Here is a 14,120-nt window from a genome sequence, read left to right as displayed (position 1 = left end):
TTTTCCTGTCGATCCAGAGATCTTGATATGATAATGATAGATAAAGAGTCAAATCTTTTTTCGCTGGGGTTTTTTTTGTGAACAAACATTTTCATTTTTAAAACCACAGAGAAACTTAATTACAGCTACTAAAATTTGAATAAAATTATTCCTTTAGCCTGGAAGGATCTTTCTTTGGGGCTAATCTCGACCTACTTTTATTTTTTCCCCCCCTTTTTTTTTTCATAGGACTAGTTGGATGCAGGAATGATTTGTTTACAGTAATTTTGATGCTTTCATAGTATGCTGTATAAATTATTATCCTGAGGGGAAAGCTTTTATGTATTTTTAATATGACAACATGAACAGATTTATAATTCAAATAATTTATTTAAGTTTAAATATTCTGAATATATAGCAATTTTTTTATTATAATGAGTCATGACACAATATAGTCATACTGTAGTTTGTAGTGTAGTCCAAATTGCATATATTAAGGAACACAATTTCTAAAGATAAACTATTCACTGTACTTTCCAGAATTTCATATTACTACAGTGGCTTTTCCTTAATTACAAAATTATTCCCTGAAAAAGTCCCTTAATCTAGACTTGAGCTTGCCTTGTGATCCTGTGGCCTTCCAGAACACAGAGTTAACCGAACTTTTTAATCCTGAAAGCCAGGAGAAGAAGGTTTGGTGGCACGTGCCTGGCCAGCCCCAACTCAGAAGCATTTCTGTCTCTCCCTTGAGGCAGGGGAAACCTTAGGGGGTTGTCTGCAAACACTCCATCTGATTCTATTTGTTGTCTTACTGAATGGAAAAGATACTGCTTTGCTTCACTACTACACTGATTGCGAAACAGGGCAGTTTGAAACCGCTGTCTTCCAGGAGTATCTACCCAAAACCACTTAAAATACAGCAAAGCTCTTAAAGGTTACAGTAACACCCTCAGATAAAATGTAAATGTGACCATCAACTATAATTGTGACTTTTCAGTACTGTTTTGCTGCAAATGGTAACTGTGAATATATGGAAATACTACACTAGAGGGCTACTTTTTGGTAGTGCGGTGTTTTCATGCCATTTTTATCTTTATTTTTGCTTAGGGCTGATGGTGCATGTTGATAAAAGAATTACACTGTCTGCCTTCAAGCAACATTTGGAGCCTTTTGTTGGAGTTCCATCTTCTCACTTCAAAGTCTTTCGAGTCTACGCCAGCAATCAAGAGTTTGAGAGTGTTCGTCTGAATGAGACACTTTCATCATTTTCTGATGACAATAAGGTTTTTCAGAAGTTATTTTGAATCATTAAAAAATATACTGGTACAATATAGACAAACTTAAGAACATAATTTACAATTTTTTGTTACCTTGCCAAGTGGAAATCATTACATTGGCCTTGGTAGTGTGTTACAAAATGTAATTTTGATACCAGTTCTAACAGATACTCCTTTTGCCTTCTAGATAACTATTAGGCTTGGAAGAGCCCTTAAGAAAGGTGAATACAGGGTCAAAGTCTATCAGCTTTTGGTAAATGAGCCAGAGGTAAGGTGTTGAATATTTCAAGATTGATTTGTGAAATTATTAACATGTGCCTTGACCAAGGTTTTTCTCTGAAATCTTGGAAAAAAAGAAAGTCCCTCTTTTCTCCGCATTTTCTTGCAAGTTTTCCTGGATTTAGAAAGGGAACTTGAGATTATTTCTGTTTATGCCATTCCAAGTATACAATTGGAATGTGATCTACAGGATCTCTCTTAAGTGTCTCTATTTCTGCAGTGTAAATGGAGGACAAATGAAAATAATTGTTTCTTTGTTTTCCTTAAATATATAAAAGTCATGTAGAATTCTTTCCAAATAAGAAACTGTTTTTGCTCATGGTTGCAGTTTTCAGTAATACTGTACTGATATAATTCGTCTCATTCATGCACTGCAGACTGGATAATAGTCCTCTCTGCATAAGACAAGCCTGAAACAAAAATGCCTCTCTTGCAATAATGCAGCTCACTTGCTTGTTACATCTTTTGAGACATGAAAGGTATAAAAGTGATTTCACTATACAGATTGCAGTCTTTAAAAGTTGACTTTGTATGCACCTTAATTTCTGATTTTATTTTTTGGACCAAGCTGCAGAATACATATTAATAATGGATAAGCATAAGAGACTGAAGCTGAACTGATAAAGCAGGGAATAAGATAAATTTAAAAGTAACTTCCAGTCATGGAGTTCTGGTCTGTCTGACCAATGAAAGCCAAGAAAGTGACGTTTTTATTATCATATGGCTTATTTAATTTAAAAGCTCCTTTCAAATTGTTTAGAATGTTAATATAACGGTAGCAATTAGTAATACAGACACAACACGCTATTTCTGCAGTGGCATGCGTTCAGAGTGTTTGAATGACCTGTCAAAGGGCTGCTGCTGCACAAAGTAAACCTAATTGTAATCAATTCGTTGCCGACCTTGTTTATGAAAAGCATTCTAATGGTCATTTTGCTAGGTGGAGGGGACTGGTCACAAAACTTGAACAGGAGGCAAATCTACTTTTTTCTGTTAAAAAAAATTGTCTTTAATCACTTTCTATTTATGTTCACAGCCATGCAAGTTTCTTCTAGATGCAGTTTTTGCTAAAGGAATGACTGTCCGACAGTCAAAAGAGGAGCTGCTTCCTCAGCTTCGAGAACAATGTGGCCTAGACTTGACAATTGACAGGTAAAGAGACTGCAATCCGTGAAGTTACCTGATTAAATATTACTTTAAAATGTGGTGGGTTTTTTTTTTTTTCCCTCTTGTGGAGAAAGGAAGTTATGAAAGGAGCAGAGGTAAGTTACTGTGGTCTTTGAATCGGATTGTGAATACAAACATTAATTTAGCAATTCTTGGCTTTCATCTCATGTAGAATGATACAGGGAATAATATTTACATAGAATTGCCTGTGTGCAACATGTCTACAGGTTTAGACCCGAGAAGTTTTATTCTCTCTAAGGGTGATGTTCTTCAGAAAGGAGAGCATTAAGTAAATCAGTTCACAAAAGCCACCTTCTCTCTAGATGCAGGCTCAGTGTAGGTCACTGCAGCAAACTGCCTCGTGCATTATCATAGGGTGTGAGTACAGCAGTGATATAGCACTCTTTACCCATAATCGGTTATCTCATCAAGGCTGAACTCACTTTGGGGCCTTGCTTCCACATACTCTCTACTGTTGGTTACAAGTGACGTGGTAGGTACTGCGGAACAGCTGACACCGTATTTACTGGAATGAAGAAAAACCTGTAAGATGTGGTAAGCAAGATGGTGGGGCCTTGACATATGCCTAAAATCAGGCTGGAGCAAAACACTGGAAGACAAGTGTTGGCCTTTTCCTGTTGAGAAAAGGAGTAGAAACCTAGATCTGGACCAGTTTTTTTGCCTTTCCTCACCATGACTGGGCCAAAGGATTTTTGAGTGCCATGCTTGGGTTATGTTTCTAGTGCCCTATAATTATGGAGCACATCACAAAATTTGTCTGCTTTTGTGTGTGGAGAAACCATTACAATTAAAGTTTTGTACTTGTGTTTAATCTCATTTTACTTGTTTATACCTTTATTTACCTCCGTATCTAAATTAAAGCTTATCCTTTTATATTGTCACTGTATTGATGCAGTAGAACTAAGTACATAAATCAGACACCAATCCTCTTTAATCCTCCACCTCTTCCCTTCTTCCCTGCTTACCTCTCAAAAAAAAAAAAAAAAAAGCGGGGGGGGGGGGAGGAGCAGCGCTATTGTCAGAAGTGTTATGGGAATATTCTGTTTTCTTATCCTAAATAGGAAACTGTTTTCTTCCTCTAAATCCCTACACGTTTCTTGCACTGAACAAGCACAACACAGGCTTGTCTTCCTTGTGTTTATGAATGATGCAGCACTAAAAGGCTGTAGTGGTACCTTGCTGTCAGGACTATTTCAGAATGTTAAACTCATTCCTTAATAAACCTAACCAAACCTTGCATAAATGAGTTGTATTTCAGTTTTGTCAGAAAATATTAAGTTTTGATCTCTGGCAGTGGTAAGTGTTTATGAGCAGATAAAAACTCAAGTGTTTTCTTTGTGATGTATTTACAGGTTTCGCCTACGAAAGAAAACCTGGAAGAACCCAGGCACTGTGTTTCTGGATTATCATATCTATGAAGAAGATATCAATATTTCAAGCAATTGGGAGGTCTTCTTAGAAATACTTGATGGTAACAATGATATAGTGTGAAGAGAAAGTAAAGATAATGTTAGAGATTTTTTTTTCTTTAGAGAACACTGGAAAATATACTTTCCCTTTTTTCCTTTTTTAAAGATTACTGACATTTTAATAGCATTTTATTAGAAAAAAAATAGAAGCAAAAAGAATTAAAAATAATAAAAGCTTTGCATGAAGCTGGGGGGGGATTGTGCAAGTGCAGATTTCCTGTGGCTGCGATGTGCTAAAGGTCTAATAGCAGTACTGTTTTGTAGGTTTATTGGAAACTCTTGGACATACTGTAGTACTGTAGGCAGTTTTTTGCATGTGTATGCTTTCATTGTACATAAAAACTGTAGGAATGCCTATACGTTAAGCTTTTATTTGTATTTAATTTTTGGACTAGTATTGGTGGTGATTGTAGTTAGCTGAAATGTGTGTGTGTGTATGTATATACGTAATACATACATAATTTGTTTTTAAAGTCAGCAGAGCTGTTCAGTCGTAGTATTTTTGACAGGAGTCAAAAAACATTCATTTTCTGTCATGAAGTGCTAACTTTTTGAACAGACCTTGGTCATCAGAACAACAACATCAGAACAAATGTTAGAGAGCAGATTGTTTCTTAATTTCTGCTTAAATATCATTAAAAATATGGCATTTCTTAAGCTATCCTTTGCATATACATTTAAAATTTGGATTCTGAATGCAAAAGCATAACTTAAGGGGCAAAAAGTAGGCCATGCTGTTTTTCCTCTAGATTAACAGATATTTCTGTTAATGGATGATGAAGAATGTGAATTCCGTTCACTCAGGAACTTTGTCCAGAAGCATACCTGGCTTAAGAAGTCTCATTTAGCTGTTACTCCAGTACCTTGGCAGCTGTGTTCAATCCTGGTATTTTTAATTTTTAACAAAATTGTGCCAATGCAAGTATAAAACTTTGAAATGAACATGGGAGGTTCAGGAGGCCTGCAGATTCCTATAGACATATGTATGAGCTCACACTTCAGTTAAAACTTTGCAGTTTTAAATATTTTTGAATTAGTTTTAGATTAATTGCTGTACTGTTTCTGTAGTGAGTAGGTCTCGGAGGTACTACTTTAGACCAGTGCAGCCCACCTAGTTCACAGAGGTGCTATATTATGGACTACAGGGCTTCCAAGTATTCTGTAATATCTTGTATAACTGTCTAGCTCTGCCCAAAAGGTGCTACTTTAATCCAGTTGTAGAAGATGCAGCTAGATCCTACTACATTCTGTGAAAATTAAGTTGTAGGTACCCGCTGCTACCACAGAGGTTGTTGAAAGAGTGTAAAGGCAGCTGCTTTAAGTTAGGGTTTGTAAGGCCTTCCACCGTCACCATTGCTTTCATCTTGTTCTTCAGCTAGATGCTGAAGACATTAGGCAGGTAAATAAGGCAACTTAGAATAATTTACAGTTAAGTTTCTTAGCATAGCAGCTTTACATCACGCTGTTGCAGACATATTTAAATTAGTTATTCTCTGGCTCTGAAGAAAACTTATGTAATTGCTTCAGACTTGAAATAAATGCCAAGAAGCACTAGGTGGCTGTATCTTCATTTCGGACAACAGGTTAGTGTTGAAAGGCAGCACAAATGTAGTCATAGGCAAGCCTGTAGAAGGTATTTAGGGAGAAGCTTAAACAGTGGTGGTGGTTTCATGCAAAACAAGCATGTAATGGTAGACGTAAATGTTTATGCCACAAGTTCTGCGTGCTAAATTACAAAATTGTAGTCTGATTTAGACCAAAAATAAAATCAGCCCTTCGTTATCACTTCTGCTTATCTGATTGTAACATTAATAGTATTACTCTGTCAACCAGAGAAAGCTGTTACCTGAAACTGATATAAAAAGGCTGGAGGCAGTACATACTAAAACTCTTCAAGGTGGTAGGTGTAAAGCAGGCTTTAATAACAAGTGTATAGTTAGTGTGTGAAATCTAGAAGTCAAACATGGAAAGCTTATTTTGGTAAAGAAAGTGAAGCACATGAATAAATACCAGATTGTTGAGGGAAGGTCTCATCCAAATGCAAGATCTGGAGGTCAGCCTCTGGTTAGGTGGATAGATACTGTATGTGTAACCAAGCTGGGTGTGATGGAAAAACAGGCTCTTAAGAAGAATAAATGGCATGGCTCATAAGAGATGCCATCTATGAAAAATTCTTTGAAAGGAGTTGTTGATGATAAAGAAAAGTTCAACTAAATCCTAGTCCCTTCCTCCCTTTTTTTTTTTTTTTTGTGGACTACTTGCAGCACAATTACTGGGTTACTTAGCTTGTGTGTGTATGTAGTATACTCTTCCATATTTGAATATGCTTGTGCTATGGAAAACCCCTAATTTTAAATAGGCTATTTCCTTCTTTCTTTCCTAGGAGTAGAAAAGATGAAATCCATGTCACAACTTGCTGTTTTATCGAGACGATGGAGGCCATCAGAGATGAAACTAGATTCTTTCCAGGAAGTAGTGCTAGAAAGCAGCAGTGTTGAAGAATTAAAAGAGAAGGTAAAATGTGCAACACGATGCAAGTTTCTTGTGGTTTCCAAGAGCCTTATTGATGTCCTCTGTTGGGAAGCAGAGAGATGTCATAGCTACAAAAATCTTGTTGCGTGGTGATTATTTTTTTTCCCAGGAACTGAGAACCTGTCCCATCCTATTACCAAAGCCATATGAATTATCAGCTTTAGTTCTTAGTGTCATATAATGGTCTGGTATCAAAGTATTTAGGTGAATGCATTCAAAAAAAAAAAAAAAAAGTCCTATCTTGAAGTTTAAGAAGCACAACATTACCTGTGTCCATTATCCTTGAAGAGCACATGTGAAAGAAAAGCTAAACTATTGTCACTCTGCTTTTTCAAGCCAGTATTTTGGTATTCCAAAATACCAAACCTTTCAGCCTCTTCATATTTGAATTTGAGAGCTGTTCCTCAGGGACAGTGTAACTGTACCAAGTAGATTGAACTACATTTTGGTTGGAAAGAAACATGGCTTTGGTATGTATTTTTTTTCCTTAAGGCCAGAACCCTCTAACAGGTAAGCAGACATGTGCCATCCTAGCAGAAGTCTAGAGTGGAAGTGTGTCTCGTATTGAGACTATTTTATTAATCCAGTACATCACAGGGTTCCATTCTTAGAGAAATGGTTATTTATATGTGGCAACACCGAGATGTAAGAAGGCCACCTTGGATGCTGAGGCTGGCAAAAATCCTAGTATCAGTGAAGTCTGCCAAAGTCTTACCTTACTAAAACACTCAGCACTTGTAAATTAGAGGTTAGTTCATAGGCTGGAAAGAGGAACGTTGTTCAGCTACCATAGAATGCAACAGCCTTGGATTTGTGTACCTACACAGATTAAGCTATGGACTGGTTTCTCGTATTCTTCAGGTAGAAATGAAGTTATGACTACAGGTTCTTGCATGCAGTCGTCAAGATTTCCTCTTCACTTGTATCTGAAGAAAGAGTTGGTGGTTCTTGTTTTCTTGTCTTAAGAATTGATGTGCAGGGAGCCATTTTGGCAGCATTCTCTCTGAGAGGCCTTAACCCTTTTACTCCCACCAGTAATAAGAGAAACTTGAATTTGACACATCTGTAGTAACAGATGCGTTCAGCCAGCTCTTCTCTTTCAGACAAATTTTATTAGCAGAGCGTAGGACTAATACGTTTCAGAACTTGTCTGGCTTTTGTCACTATTGTTTATCCATCCTAGCTTCCTAAGGAAATGAGAGTTAGAAAATTACACTGGCTGTTAGTCTTTTCTCACCATCAGTTTAATTTGAACACGTCTGTTTTAACAGCGGATTTGAAAGAGGCAAGAATCTTAGAGAGGAAATCTCTTCAAGCTTTGGGGAAATAAGCAGCCAGAGATAAACACAAATCGAAGTTAGTGTCTGCATTGCTATGGAGACGAGACTGCAGCCTGCACTTGAGTTAAGGGCGTGATGAGACTTTTGAGTTAAGCACCATGAGACTGTTCAGCAGAGGGAGGGCTCCGCCGAGGCTGTGCCAGGCACAGCTGGGTGACCCTGTGACAGGTGCTAGGTAGGACTGGGCAGTGGCAGTGGGGGACAGGGGGTGCACCAGGGAGGTGCATGGCAGGGGCAGTTGCAAGGGGGAAGAGCGGCCAGTGGTGCTTGTTGGGGAACTGCGGGGTGGTTATGGGAGGACGTGCAGGTGTATGGAGATGGGTTTGTCGTGCATATTTCATGGCTTTGCCTGCTCCCAGGCTGGCTGGATAATAGCTTTCCTTTCGTACAGGGAAACTGCTGAGGGCTAGCTGATGGACCTGAAGGTTTAACGTGAGGCAGTTGGTCTCCTTGTATCTTGGAACTTGGCTGTTACTAATTAATTGTTTCTATTAACGTTTTTCTGTCACCCCTTCACTGTTAAGAGAAGTGTGATGAAATGCTATCACAGCAAGTGTCATTTGTGACACGCTGGTAACTTCAGAAATGGAAGAAATTTGTACCTTGTCACTGTAATTTTGTACTAATACTTTGGATCATTGGAGGACTTCCAAATATTTCAACTGACTTCTAGATTTGGCGGGTCTGTTGACTTTATGTAGACACTGTGTAACGTTATTGTGGAATAGTATTAAATCCACCATTTTTCTTCGCTTCACAGCTGAGTGAAATAAGTGGAATACCCTTAGAAAACATAGAATTTGCAAAGGTAAGTAAGATTTTGTCTATTTTTACCTTTTAATGGCATGGATGTGTGATTATGAGTGTTATTCACTAAGTAAGTGCTGCTTCTCAGGGTAGAGGAACGTTTCCATGCGACATTTCCATACTAGAGATTCACCAAGACTTGGACTGGAATCCTAAAGTATCTACGTTGAATGTCTGGCCTCTGTACATTTGTGATGATGGTGCAGTAATATTTTATAGGTATGTATCTTATTACAGTATAATAAAACATGCAAAAAAAATCTGTGTATAAGATTTGAGGGGTGATGTAATCAACAGAAGCATAAAAATACCCTAGTGTCTTAAAGGAAAGAGGGTTTAAAACATTGAGCCGAGATGTTTGTGCTCCTCAGCTTCCTAAAAACCTGAATATTAATTATGTTTATTGTTTAAGAAAACAAACACCGCACCCTTTTATTCAATCCTCCCTCCCAAACCATTGAAAATAACGCTGAACACAAAACTAGTTGCTGTGCTTTAGTGTGTATCTGGATTTAATCTCTTTAAATAGAACCATATCCCTTGTGGAGTCTGTGAGAGTCTTGCCATAGTTTTTAGAGAGCAAGGATTTTATTTTCCAAGTTTATTTCTTTGAGAAATTAGTATGGTTTCTTTGGAAAAAAGGATGTTATGATGAAAATTTCATTAACATGAAAAATGTTCATCAGCTGGCGGCAGTAGCCCAAAGGCACTATTTGAGGACGAAGAGCTTGAATATTGTCATTTCTGCTAAACTTGGAGGGTGGGGCAACCTTATGAACACATTGCTCCTACGCTGTTTTTCATAATTACACTTGGGTTGGGGGGAAACAGCTGGCTGGTAATGTGCTGGCCTTGAAGAAAAAGATTTGGGAGAGTGGCTGGTAGTTTCTAGTAGGGGCTGGCTGACATACTGCTTCCAACTGTTGGCACTGTGACCGATGGAGAGCAGAGTCGTAGTTGCCTACAAAGAATAGGAGTTACCAGGTAGATGGAGGAGTACAGGCTTGTTTCTTGCTGCTTTCCCCTGGGTCTGCTGTCAGTTAGAATACTGAACGTCTGTCTTAGAAAAGCAGGTTTAGACAGATTGTTAGGTTCTGGAGAAGAAGAAAATAATCTGTAAGGAGCATTGTGTTTAGTTGTGTTTTTTACCAGGTTGCTCCAAGTGAAAAAATTACAGAAATCTAATTATGGTTATTGTATTAATCTAAACTTTTTAACATATATATTCACATTGTAGGGATAAAGCTGAAGAATTAATGGAATTAACAGATGAGCAGAGAAATGAACTGATGAAAAAAGAAAGCAGCAGACTCCAGAAAACTGGACACCGGGTAACCTACTCTCCTCGTAAAGAAAAAGCACTAAAAATTTATCTGGACGGAGCACCAAATAAAGATTTGACTCAAGACTGATACTCGCTATAGCATTTTCCCTGGGGAATTTTTTTGTTTAAAATAAAAAGGTTCACTACTACTGTGTAGTGCCATTACGGCAGGACACTCATTAGGTGTAAAGCGCTGACACCAGCACTGATTGGGCTGTGTTACCAATCAGAAGCGCAGTGCCCCGTTGGGTCACTGTTTGACTTGGAATCATGTTGTGCACTATAGTCAAATGTACTGTAAAGCTAAAAGGGATGTGCAAATAAAAGATTGGAACTAAAAAGTGGGCGGGGAGGGAAACGAGTGGTAATTTTTGAGGACAGTGTGCACATAGTAGCTAGTGAAACTAGCCTCAAACAGGATACTCATAGCTTAATAATAAAAGCTGTGCAAAGGCCATGAAAGAATCCTTTTTTGTTTGTTTCACTGATACACGCATTACCTCATCAGAGAGTCTGAAGTAAATGTTAACACATTGGTTGTAGAAAAGCAGCAGAAAAGGGTCGAAGATGAAATGGAAGTGCTGCACGTGTAAGGTTTTAGAATATTCTTCCATAAAACAGGTAGGCTGAGAGGTGTCTGCAGAAAGCTGCCAGCAGGTGTTGGTTCATTTTGCAGCAGTGCTGTTGTAAGGTAAACTGGTTTTTAATAGGTTACGGAAGCCGATGAGCAGCTCTATTATATTGCGTTCAATGTGTAAATAAAATTTGCCCTATACATTCAACAGAACTGCAGTTCAGCTATTTACTATGGTATTTCTTTTCACATATCAACATTCGTTGTGTACATTTGGAAGTATAGTTACCTATTTAAATTTGTATTCATTTTATGTTTGACGATGCTGGGTAGTTTAGGGTTGTATTTCCCCTTGTTAATGAAGTTTTTGTTTGTTCAGCTACTTTTTGTACATTTTGTTTTTGAGACTATTACAAGTTTGCATCTTCTCCACCCACTGAAAGTCATTTTATTTTTCCCAGAGTTGATTCCGTAGCTATATGTAGTCAAATATCGGGGCAACCTCTAACACCTCAACATAGAAACTCGGTAGTTCAGGTTGTGGTACAGAGACTGATGCAGTCAACATGATTTCATTGCAAAGCCTAGGAACAGCAATTTTTTGCTTTGGTCCGTAAAGATCAATAGAGAACAATTCTCCGTAGTTTTTGGAAAACCACCTAATTTATAACAATCACAAGATTTTGGTAAACTTTTTCATGCCGGATGCTGTTTACAACAATGAACATGCCAATAAAACATTTGTTCATTCTGTTGCGTTATTTTAATCATTAAGTGCTGTGGGTTTTATTTGAAAAATTATGCAACTATTTCATGGAAATACAGACTTCTCAAGGCAATGTCAGAATTGTAAGGCTGTGGGTATATATGTGTGTATATGCACCCCCCCATGTGTGTACACAGTATTGCAGGAAGTGTTTTGTAGCCTGTCTGCTGCTCCTCTTTGCTTATATTCGCACCAAATTTTCCTTCAACTGTAAGATTCCTTTTCCAGAATTGAATTCCTCACCAGTGAAACTTCTAAGTTCCAGATGTGATTGGCAGCTAAGTTCTGCTCCAGAGAGGAGAGAGTAACTGAATGTTCAGTTCTTCCTTGCATGCTGACCCACAGCAACCTAAAAATCCTGAGGAATCTGGCAGCTTGAAAACCAGGCGCTGCGCAGAGGAATTCCCTCGTTCTTCCGCTTCTGTTTGACCTGTGCCACCTCTTGTCCAACATAGATGAGGTGGAAGCAGGAGCAAAGGAAGCATGGAGTGAGTACCACCCAGCAGGTAGAGTACTTCATTAAACTACCATTTACTTATGTATATAGGCTGCTGAAGGATCCTTGGAGGTTTTGGAAGAGAGAAAAAAATTAACTATCAGATGGGTCCTGGACATTTGGAGAGGCAAAAATCTAGAGATGGAATAAAGCAGGGTTAAGAAAAGAATTCCAAAAACTGCTTGCTTAATCTCTAGCCCTATTTGGGAAGCTTCCGTTGGGAACTACTTTGAAGAAGTTAATTTTAAACCTGTAACTCTTGACAGAAGTCTGGATAGAGGACTGAGGGGCATCCTTATGATTTCCTGTCCAGTGGTGCACTTCCTTCTGCGTAAGTGTGCTGGAATATATTCTGGGTTGTTCTGGGAGACATTTTTCAGCATCTGCTTTACATTCTGATCATGTCAAACATCTTTGAGTTTGGCCATGGGCATTTTAAAGAAACAAAAAGCCTTGAGTTTCTAATTTGCTTACTTCAGCAGAAATCTTACGGAACTTTGGATGAATACTAACACTTTCTTTCAGGGATTGAGGCATCAAGAAACTTGAATAATGTTATCCTTAAGTAGGGCAGTATTTACAGACAATTACTGCTTTTATGAAGTATTTTTTAACAGGAAAATTGCAATGATATTTAATTCTCTTTGTATAGATGGGCTGCCTCTAAAGCACAATCATTTTATTAGGGATAGAAAGGACAGGTAAATTCAGTGAGCTCTGAGCATGCGTATGTGTGCGTGTGTTGGTGTGAGAATTGGTGGTAGAAATGAATCCTTAAATTAAGTCAGACTGTTCTGATGAAGTGTCCTTCCTGTTCATAATGATAACGGTTAACATTTAATTCTGGTACCCAAGGAATTTGTTGAAAAGCTTTCATAAACCAGAAGCAGTGAAGGACTTGCAGGCTAGTAGCACAGTCTTGTAGCTGTTCTTGTTAAGTTGTTGGTGCTTTACTGTTCCAAATTAGACATAGCGGTAGGGATTATTTGGGAAGAAGCTCCATGAAAAGTTACTTGGCTGGAGCCTCATGTCATCTTTAACCATGTGAAACAACAGATGGTGAAATCTATACCCCAAAAAACCATTAATAGTGGAAAAGCCATTGTAGCAACCTGTTTGTTGAGACGGCTGGGAGCTGGGGAGTTTGGATTGCTATCGACTTAAGACTTATCAGTGACCTGTTAAGATGCCAATGACGATCACATTTTGTAACATGCACAGATTTATGCCTATGAAGTGTATTAAAAGCACAAACTATTTCTCAAAGAATTTTCTCTGGATGTAATAGAATCAAGTAGGAGAAGCACAAGTCTCTAAATACAAGAAGCTATTTAGGTTGGCTTACTGCTAAACTGAAGTAATGAATTTATGTTCACTGCCTCTCTCTCAAAAAGGGTAGGTGATGATGGAGTATAGTCAACAGATCCTTTAATCATTACTACCCAAGAAGTATGTTCATGCAGTGCAGAATGCTGCCATATATGTGGCACTGTATTTAGCTCTAGCTTAGGCATAGCCTTGTAACTGTAGCTGCACTATTCTTCTATATATTGATACCGACAGACTCGGTGTACAACAGAGAATCTATACTCTCTGTATTCAGCCCATTTGGCTGTTCTGCAATTTTAAATAGTTTATTTTGCCCTTGAGAGAGAGCGCCCTGAACAGTGAAGTTGAAAGTTCCTATATAGAAACCAACGTGTCATATGGATGTAAGTATGTACACAGTATTTGTTACTTATATGGAAAATGTTGTAGGCTTTTTTGATGTATGCCCCGTATGTAGTGGGGGAGGCCAATGACCATGGTATGTGAACGTATAAAACGCAAGGGATACTCTAGCTATGGAACACCAGTTTTCAAGTTACACTGAAGGCTGCTGCAGGACAGATGGCATCCATTGTACACAGCTGAAAAGAAGCTCCGGGTATATTCATCTAAAAGGGTAAGCATCCTTTATCTCTTTCCATCCTTCCACAATCTGTGTGTGGTGGGGGGGACATGACACCCGGAATCTCTGTTGCAGCTTCACTGATTATATTTTCTAAAGAAAAAATAAAAAATTGCTTAAAATCAATGACTAAACCAG

The 14,120-nt window shown here is 38.2% G+C and overlaps 1 protein-coding gene across 4 annotated transcripts in view; it reads left to right on the top strand.

Moving 5' to 3' along the window:
* The window catches only part of USP47 (ubiquitin specific peptidase 47), a 60,447-nt gene extending 48,908 nt beyond the window's left edge, over window positions 1–11,539 (top strand). For all 4 annotated transcript variants that reach the window (XM_076343974.1, XM_076343971.1, XM_076343975.1 and 1 more), the window contains 8 exons: window positions 1,087–1,262; window positions 1,444–1,524; window positions 2,572–2,687; window positions 4,076–4,194; window positions 6,576–6,706; window positions 8,825–8,872; window positions 8,960–9,090; window positions 10,109–11,539. In XM_076343974.1, coding sequence (XP_076200089.1) covers window positions 1,087–1,262; window positions 1,444–1,524; window positions 2,572–2,687; window positions 4,076–4,194; window positions 6,576–6,706; window positions 8,825–8,872; window positions 8,960–9,090; window positions 10,109–10,283 — 977 coding nt within the window. In that variant the 3' untranslated portion in view covers window positions 10,284–11,539. The remainder of the gene's footprint in view (window positions 1–1,086; window positions 1,263–1,443; window positions 1,525–2,571; window positions 2,688–4,075; window positions 4,195–6,575; window positions 6,707–8,824; window positions 8,873–8,959; window positions 9,091–10,108) is intronic.
* The last annotated feature ends 2,581 nt before the right edge of the window (window positions 11,540–14,120 follow it).

The sequence above is a fragment of the Aptenodytes patagonicus genome, chromosome 7, assembly GCF_965638725.1.
Source record: "Aptenodytes patagonicus chromosome 7, bAptPat1.pri.cur, whole genome shotgun sequence".
Taxonomy (NCBI): domain Eukaryota; kingdom Metazoa; phylum Chordata; class Aves; order Sphenisciformes; family Spheniscidae; genus Aptenodytes; species Aptenodytes patagonicus.
Note: the sequence above shows the minus strand (reverse complement) of the source record. Positions and strands in the feature narration are given on the sequence as shown.